The sequence below is a fragment of the Bison bison genome, unplaced genomic scaffold (genome assembly GCF_000754665.1).
Source record: "Bison bison bison isolate TAMUID 2011002044 unplaced genomic scaffold, Bison_UMD1.0 scf7180017864383, whole genome shotgun sequence".
Taxonomy (NCBI): Eukaryota; Metazoa; Chordata; class Mammalia; order Artiodactyla; family Bovidae; genus Bison; species Bison bison.
The window spans coordinates 2,095,160-2,104,319 of NW_011494955.1; the positions used below are offsets into that span (position 1 = coordinate 2,095,160).

Below are 9,160 nucleotides of genomic sequence, written 5' to 3' on the forward strand. Positions count from 1 at the left end.
CCATTGAGTCAGTGACAGTATTCAACCATCTCATCCTCTGCTGCCCCCTTCTCCTCCTGCCCTCAATCTTTCCAGGTATCAGGGTCTTTTCCAATGTATCAGCTTTTTGCATCAGGTGGCCAAAGTACTGGAGCTTCAGCATCAGTCCTTCCAGTGAATATTTGAGGTTGATTTCCTGTATGATTGACTGGTTTGATTTCTTTGCAGTCCAAGGGACACTCAAGAGTCTTCTCCAACACCAGAATCAGAAAGCATCAATTGGTCAATGCTCAGGCTTCCCCAGTGGTTCAGACAATAAAGAATCTGTGTGCAATGCAGGAAACCCAGGTTTGATCCCTGGGTTAGGAAGATCCCCTGGAGAAGGGAATAGCTACCCAATCCAGTATTCTTGCCTGGGGAAGACTATAGACCGAGGACAGAATTCCACGGGCAGCCTTCTTTATGGTCCAAGTCTCACATCCGTACACAACTACTGGAAAACCCGTAGCTGCATTTCCTTTGTAGCTTATTAAAGAACATTGAATATAGTTCCCTGTGCTATACGGTAGGTCCTGGTTCATTATCTGTTTTTTAGTGAGCTGAGACCTTGAGAATAAGCTGCTTTTCCAAGAGTCAGAGTCAACTGAGGCTGCTTGTTTTCAAGATCTTGACTGATGGTTAGGTAACTGGAAGAGTGTCTGGTTGGCTTTGGTCAGTATTGTCCCGTATGCGTTTGCTGATGTCGACTAAGGTGTGACCGGCACCTGAAGGACTTGCCACATTTGTGGCAACTGTAGGGCTTTTCCCCAGTATGAATCCTCTTATGTTGACAGAGCGAGGAGGAAGTGCTGAAGGCCTTCCCACACGCATCGCATCTGAAGGGCTTCGCTCCACTGTGCGTCCTGTCATGCGTCACCAGGGAGGAGTGATTGTTGAAGGTTTTCCGGCACACCTGACATTCATAGGGTCTCTCTCCCGTATGACTCCGCCCGTGGACGATGAAATGGGACCTGCAGGTGAAGGCCCGGCCGCATTCCTGACACGTGTAGGGCTTCTCACCTGTGTGGGTCCTCTGGTGCTGAGTGAGCTGCACGAGGCGGCAGAAGGCCTTTGGGCAGTCCCCACACTGGTAGGGCTTCTCTCCGGTGTGAGTCCGCTGGTGCTCCGTCAGGGAAGAGAAGCGGATGAAGGACTTGGCGCACTTGCTGCACCTGTAGGGCTTGTCTTCAGAGTGGATCTTCTGGTGTCTGAGGAGCTGGGCGCTCTGTGTGAAGGCCCTGCCACAGGCCTTGCACTTGAAGGGCTTTTCTCCGCTGTGGATTCTCTGGTGGTCCGCGAGGGCGGAGGGGCGGCTAAAGGCCTTCCCACACTCGCTGCAGCCATGGAACCTCTCTCCGGTGTGGACGATCTGGTGCTGGGTGAGGTGCGTCACCTGGCTGAAGGCCCGTGTGCACTGCCCGCAGGTGTAGGGCTTCTCGCCCGTGTGGGTGCGCTGGTGTTGGGCGAGGTGGGCCTTCTGGTTGAAGGCTTTGTTGCACTTGCTGCACTGATAGGGTCTCTCTCCTGTGTGGATCCTCTGATGCTGGATGAGAGTTGATCGACGACGGAAGGATTTCCCGCACTCGAAGCACTGGCAGTGTTTCTCTTCCTTCTTCATCTTCTGATGGATGATGAGGTGTGCCCTGCTGCTGGAGGCTTTTCCATATTCTCTACCCGTGCTGCTCGTTTTCTTCATCACTCGTTCATGATGGTATGTTTCTCCGTTTATCCTCTTCCTTAAAGACAATTCCTTGCTCTTCTGTGTTGACTCACTCTCTGAAAACGAACATATAAACACATTAATATAAATAAATGTACGTATCCCCACATAAGAATCTATCCTTAGAAAAAGGTTCTAGTATTTAAGGATATATGTACAAGGACATTTATTGTCATACTCTACTAACAGAAAAAGCTAGAAACAAATACCTGTTTATTCTTATTTTTAAACATTTTTTTTTATTGTGGAAAAATACACAAAACATAAAATTTACCATTGTAACCAATTTTAAGGGTGCAATTCAGTGGCATTAAATACATGCCAATGTTGTGCAACCATCAGCACCATATATTATCCTTATTTTTTATTTGAAATGCATTTTAAGTCTTAAAAAAATTGAAGTGTAGTTGATTAATAAATATCCATTTAAATATTAAATTATTTAATTTAATCTCTCATGAATGGAATTAGTGCCCTTCTAAAAGGGACCCCTTCCACCACATGAGGGCACAGTGAGAAGATGGTCATCTGTGAACCAGGAAATGGCCCTGCCAGACACTGAACTACAGGCACCTTCATCTCCAGAACTGTGAGACATAAAGATCTGTGGTTTAAGCCACCGGGTCTGTGGTGTTTCTGTTACAGCAGCTCAGACTAAGACAGACATCAAGGGCTGACATGGCCCAGACCGCCCACAAGAGCTGGGTACTGTCCACCCCACCAGTTCTCAGCTGGGGCATTCCCAGCGGCAGTCTCCCACGAGAGCAAGAGGCGCACCCAGGACTTGGCTTGAAAAGGTCTAGACACTACAGGTGAGCCGCACACACAAGTGGCCAGACCCCTGCACCAACCCCACAGACGTGTTTATCTCTGGCCACTCTGGTGTGTGTGCAGTAACCACTGTGTTTGAAATGATCCAATCTTGGTTCCTACTTTGCCAAGGTATCTAAGAACATCTCTTTTTTAAAACTGGAGCATAGTTGATTTACAATATTGTGTTAGTTTCAGGGGTACAGCCAAGTGACTGGATAGTACATACATATGTATACATCTGGGTTTTTTAAGTTTCGTTTTATATCCGTGATAGGCTATTATAAGATATTGAATACATATAGTTCCCTGTGCTATGCAGTAAATCCTGGTGTATCTATTTTATACATAGTCGTTTGTGTCCGTGATTTCCGTACTCCTCATTTATCCCTGCCCCCACCTTCCCCTTTGGTAACCATATGTTTGTTTATTTCTGCTAGTCCATTTCTGTTTTGTAAATAAGTTCTTTGTATCATTTTTTTTTTTTAGATTCCACATATAAGTGATATCATACAATACCTGTCTTTGTCTGATTTACTTCACTTAGCATGATCATCATCTTAGTGTGATACTCTCAGCCATCCATGTTGCTGCAAATGGCATTGTTTCATTCTTTTTATGCATGAGTAATATTCTACTGTAAATGTGTACCACATCTTTATCCATCTGTCCATGGACATTAAGGTTGTTTCTACGTCTTCAATATTGTAAACAGTGCTGCAGTGATTCAAATTAGAAATCTCTCCAGCTATATGCCCAAGAACAGGATCAGTGGATGATACAGGAACTTTATTTTTAGTTTTTTAAGGAATTTCTATACTGTTCTCCATAGTGGCTGTATCAAGTTTACATTCCCACCAACAGTGTAGGCGGGTTCCCTTTTCTCCACACTCTCTCCAGCATTTGTTTTGTAGACTTTTTGATGATGGTCATTCTAACCAGTGTGAAGTAATACGTCATTGTAGTTTTGACGTATATTTCTCTAATAATTAGCAATGTTGAGCAGCTTTTCATGTGCCTGTTCTAAGAACATCTCTTGTTAAATAGTAAATTCCTTGATGGGTTCTAGTCTCTTACAAAATGCCCTTTCTTGGCCAGAACTAGAGATTGAATATGTTTGTTAATGGGACAGTTCTTGGATGGATATATTTATTCAATTTATGTTAAACAGTAAATTCCTCGATGGGTTCTAGTCTCTTACAAAATGCCCTTTCTTGGCCAGAACTAGAGATTGAATATGTTTGTTAATGGGACAGTTCTTGGATGGATATATTTATTCAATTTATGTTAAACAGTAAATTCCTCGATGGGTTCTAGTCTCTTACAAAATGCCCTTTCTTGGCCAGAACTAGAGATTGAATATGTTTGTTAATGGAACAGTTCTTGGATGGATATATTTATTCAATTTATCAGAGGTGAGAGAGAGAATTTTTTGGATACTTAAAGAAAACACAAGTTTTGAGATATCTTTCTGAGGAAACAGTCTTATGAAATGAATGAAGGCTAAAGTGGTGAAAAACAATCCAGAGAGTAAAGGTGGAGAGCTGATCACAAACTCACATTTGGAGTCAATTATTTAAGAAGGCGGGTGAGTAGAATAGTGGATGAGGATGCGAGGTGGATCCACTGGGACCTCAGACCAGAGGCCCTCTGAAGGAAGATGCCCAACCCCTTAAACTGCGGTCATCTCAGAAGGCAGCTGGCCTTTTGCACGTACATCTTCCCCTCAGCTTGGTCCCAGACTCACCTGCTCCTGGAGCTCCTGCATCCTCCTCCCTCATCACCCAGGGCTGTGGGCCTCGCTCCAGAAGGAAGGCTATGTTGGGCTCTGCAACAGATATGCCTTTGCAAAGAGAAAGAAATGGCAGTTGGTCATGCCGTTATTACCCAAGAATTCATCTCCTACCACAGAATCAGGATCAAAGCCCTTATGAGAATGGCCAGAAAAAAAAAAGAATGGCCAGATGAAATCTGAAGGTTTTTGGAAGGACAGTAAAGAGGAACTTGTCCATTTCTAACTATGCTCTTTATGGGACACAGAACAAAAAGTAAAGGCCACTGTAGGTCCCCAGAGGTTTCCAACAGGAGGAGGAAGATGTAGCGGCAGGCAGATGTGAACTAAGGGCTGGGTGCACTTACCCAGCCAGACCAGGTTCTGGTAAGTCTCCAACATCACAGCTGTGTACAGTTCTCTCTGAGCGGGGTCCAGGAATCCCCACTCCTCTTGGGAGAAGTCGATGGCCACATCTTGGAATGTCAGTGATTGCTGAAAGGGCAAACACTTTCTTACCCACAAGGCCTGAGGGAGAGGGAAGTCTTGGCTGAAACATAGCAGGTGGTGCACAGGCATTGTGGTGTGTACTGGAGGATCCAGGGTTTGTTGTTTTGTTTTGTTTTTGCCAAATACAGATACATATTATAAATAGTGAAAAACAACTCTTTGGGTAAGAAAAATTATCCTGTATTATCAACCAAAATGTTAAAACTGGTCGTGGACCCTGTTTGAGGAAAGCATTCCAGTAACTTATTTGGAAAACAAGGATTTTTGAGGAAAGCATGAACCACTGTGCCTCTACACTGAGTTTGTAGCCTGTGGTTCTAATCAACAGATCCTGGCCTCCAGCTGTAACATCCAACAGGATCTCCAGTCTCTAGCCAGCAGTGCTCATGTCAGACTTGCCCCCACATCCTTACTGGTAGGAAACAATTCTTGAATCTACTGTTTCTCCTGCCAAATAGGGATTTTGTACAAGTTGGCGGTGTTTGTGGACTGACAAACACTCCTGAGTCTGTCTAAAGTCTGAAGACAAGGGAGGACTGTCAGCAACCCAGGACCTCAGTTCAATCCTGAATGGGTTTTTCCTCCAACTGTAGCCCAAAGCTTTACATGTCTTCCTGTCCCTACAGAGTTCACTAAATGTGTAAATATATGTAGACGGAACTTAACCACCTTCTAGATTCTCTAATTATTTAATACATTCTATAATGTCTAATACATCACATCCTTAAAAGTCATTTGTCCATTTTTTTCCATTTGTCCATTTATCTTAACATTAAAAAAAAAATCTGAATATAAGGTCAGCATATACTTATGCTCAGTATTTAATGGTGAAATTTACATGGAAGTACAATGAAATGTGAAAACTGTATACTTAAGTTAAAAAAAATGGATTATAGATTTCTCTTTTGATAAGTACATTTGAACTGAAGTACATTTCATAATTTACTAGAATCCTGGAAAACATATTTGTTTAAATTACGTGTTTGTGTGAAATGGAAACTGTTCTCCAAATAGTAAGGAAAAGAAAATCTCACTTCTTTTAAAATTTGTCCTTGGATGTGGGATTAAAGTTCAGGGCACTTGATACAGCAGTATTTATGAGGACTTCTGTTTTCCTAGATGACTTTGTTCTCTAGGGTTAGGGTTAATCTTTATTCTTTAGGGTCTCATTGAAAGAAAAAACAAACCATAACTCACCTGTGATGTGCCTTCCAGAGGCCCAGTGGCCGTGCTCCCCTTCATGAGGCCTCTCTTGAAGAACAGAGTCCTGTGAATGTGGAGCTGAGGAGATGGAAGGAACTATCAAAAAAAAAAAAAGCATCAAATTTGTGTCATTCTCTCCCCCCCGTAAAATATCAAAGCAGAGCGGTGCCCAATCACAACACCTTTTTGGAGATTTACTGGTTCTCCAAGTTGTGAGAGATTCTAGTGCGATGTCTCCACATCTGTTCTTCAAAATGGTCACTGATGAAAATGACTAACCACAGTTAGTGTGCTGAGGGCTTTACGTGTATCTCCTTCACTGTCCGTCATGGCTGAGGCAGCCATTCCCGTCTAAATGTCTCTCCCTGAAAGTGCACGAGTGGGAAAACTGGTCAAATTAGAAAAAGGCCAATAGATGGGTTCCCAGTATCTTGATTTCTTAAAATGAAAGTATACTTGACTTACAACATTGTGTTAATTTCAAGTGTACAACACTGACTCAGTTTTAGTTTTATATATTCGTTTTCTTCAGGTTTCCCCCCTTATTGTTGTTTAGTTAGTATAAAAATTTAAAGGAATAGTCACACAGCCTTTCTAGAGCTCAGAAGAGTCCTCAACAAACAGCCACAGAAACCGTGAGCCAAATCCCATAACCACGCGGAGAACAGCCGTGCAGGGGCACAGGACGCCGGACAAACCGACGCGGACACCCAGGTACACACAGCCCCGCGAGCACTGCCGCCCCCTCCGAGGACGCCCCACCGACTCACCCACGGCGCTTCCGCCCTCCAGAAATCGGCCGCGACTCTGCGCGCCTGCGTAGCCTTCCCGCTTCCGGCCCCCTTGGGCTCGAAACCACGACCCCACGGGCGACCGCGCACCAGCGTGTCCGTTCCTCTCGGGTACCTGGCCCCGCCTCCATGGGCGTCAGTACGCATGCGCGCTCCGTTTCCAAAGCGCCTCCCCGTCCCATCCCCGAGCCCAGCCTGGAGAAGGGGAGGGCACCCCCTGCGGGATAAAAGCAGTCCAGCGCGTTGACGCACCCAGACACGCCCAGTCCTGCACGCGGCCGTCGCTACCAAAATCCCACCCGGTAGCCGGCCAGGAGCCCACTGCGTTCTCGTCTCCCGGACCACGTTGGTGAGACCGCGCACGCGCACACTGGGCTGCGCGAACTCCCGGGAGCCCCGCAGCGCGCGGGCGTTGTTTTGAGGCGGGCACTTCCGATCGGGCAGGCATCTGGGGGACCTGGTTCGCGTCGCGGATGTTTCTGAGTTCTCGGGCCGTTTTCCTCTTGCCGCACGGGCTAGTGGTGCGTTCTCAGGTTAGGGTTCCATGTTGGCAGGGGGGGCGGCGGCCGCTGTTCGCAACCGCTCGGGGGAGGGTGGCCCGGGCACTCGGCGCTGTGCGGGCCGGGCGTCTGGGTCTGGCTTGGGCTGCCGCCCGGATGGGCGAGTACGGTGTAGTGCGGGCGTTATCAATATATTGGTGTTTATGAAAGAAACTCGCGTGTGTGTGTGTACACACATGCGTACGGGCCTGTATTATTAAAGTTGTATTACTTGTATTTTTGCTGTTCCATCCGACTCTTTGCGACCCCGTGGACTGCAAGCACTCCAGGCTCCCCTGTCCTAAACAATCTCCCGGAGTTTGCTCAGATTTATGTGCATTGAGTCGGCGATGCCATCCGACCATTTCATCCCCTGTTGCCCCCTTCTCCTCCTGCCTTCAATCTTTCCCAGCATCAGGATCTTGTTCAGTGAGTCAGCTGTAACTAATTCCATCCCTGAATAGGCGATTGAGGCATTGGGAAAAGCCGCGTTATATGCACTGCTCACTAAACAAAGTTGTATTTATTCATGTTGCCCACCCGGCACTGCTGCTTTGGGGATGGGATATTAGCTCTCCAACCAGGGATTGAACCCGTGCCTTCCATAGTGAAAGCCAGGAGTCCTAACCACTGGACCGCCAGGAAATACCCACAAAGTTGTGTTTTGACAGTGAGATCTTTCCTGGCGTTTCTTCTGGCACATAGTCGAATATGGGTGGCGTTAGGTTCAAGATTATCGTCTATTTAAGTATACTTTCTCCTCAGCTCTGCATTCATGGTGTTATGGGACAGGGAAGTGTCCCATTCTCGGACCGTCAGGAATTCTTAGGCTTGAGTGCCAAGTGAGGGTCCTTGGCTTCCTGCAGGAAAGAATTCAGAGCGAGCCAAAGACAAGCGAAAGCTTATAAGGATAAGGACGTTTACTAGGGCACTAGCAAAAGATGAAGTGTAGGATTGTGGGATGCAGTTTTGAGTTTTAATAGCTTAAGCAAGAGACAGGCTTCATCTGTGGAAATACCTCATCAGTTTTCTTTAAATGAGGAGCAAAACACTAATCTCCAAAGAAGATTGGTGAGCAGGCTCTTTCCTGGAGGAGAGCCGTATGCAAGGTGGTTTCACGGGTCCGAATTTCTATGTGGTGCAAACAGATTTGATTCTTTCACCTCTGAATATTGATAGCAAGTCATTTTTATTTTGCTAAACAGACTTTTTTCTTCTCAAAGAGAAAACTGTTTTCTTTTTTTTAGGGAAAGAAGCAGTATTTTCTCTACATGTGCTATTAAGATGACTCATATTATTCATGAAGTTGCTAAAGTATATATAAAAAGTATAAAATATTTCAAGTCTTATACAGAGATATATACATACATGCATTCATACACACACACACTGTACATAAACATTTTTTAACCATTTTATTGTTTCTTTTCTGTGTTTTATTTTAACCACATGAAATATTTATGCCTAAGGCTCTTTTGACCACAGCACTTTATTCCATTCATTTTATGCTACTCGTACTCTCTTGATATTCTTGTATGTTATCATTGTAATTGAAATACAACTTACAAATAATAAAATACAGATTATTAACTATGCAGTTTTGCTGTTGATTATAGCCCAATCAGTTCAGTTCAGTCCCTCAGGCGTGTCCGACTCTTTGTGACCCCATGAATCGCAGCACGCCAGGCCTCCCTGTCCATCACCAACTCCCGGAGTTCACTCAGACTCACGTCCATCGAGTCGGTGATGCCATCCAGCCATCTCACTCCTCTGTCGTCCCCTTCTCCTCCTCGCCCCC

General features: G+C 45.3%; 1 protein-coding gene across 2 annotated transcripts; it reads right to left on the bottom strand.

Annotated features, from left to right (window-relative positions):
* Positions 1 to 246: 246 nt before the first annotated feature.
* LOC105001444 (zinc finger protein OZF-like) lies at positions 247 to 7,644 on the bottom strand. Of its 2 annotated transcripts, XM_010857707.1 has the most exons (6): positions 6,803 to 6,918; positions 6,215 to 6,397; positions 6,027 to 6,128; positions 4,688 to 4,814; positions 4,296 to 4,391; positions 247 to 1,794 (listed from the first exon to the last, which is right to left on the bottom strand). In XM_010857707.1, exons 3-6 carry the CDS (start codon positions 6,069 to 6,071, stop codon positions 692 to 694), a joined length of 1,371 nt encoding a protein of 456 aa, XP_010856009.1. In that variant the 5' UTR covers positions 6,072 to 6,128; positions 6,215 to 6,397; positions 6,803 to 6,918; the 3' UTR covers positions 247 to 691. The 2 variants fall into 2 exon arrangements, with proteins under 2 accessions (XP_010856009.1, XP_010856008.1); XM_010857706.1 differs by lacking the exon at positions 6,215 to 6,397 and having other exon boundaries at positions 6,803 to 7,644.
* Between the last annotated feature and the right edge of the window lie 1,516 nt (positions 7,645 to 9,160).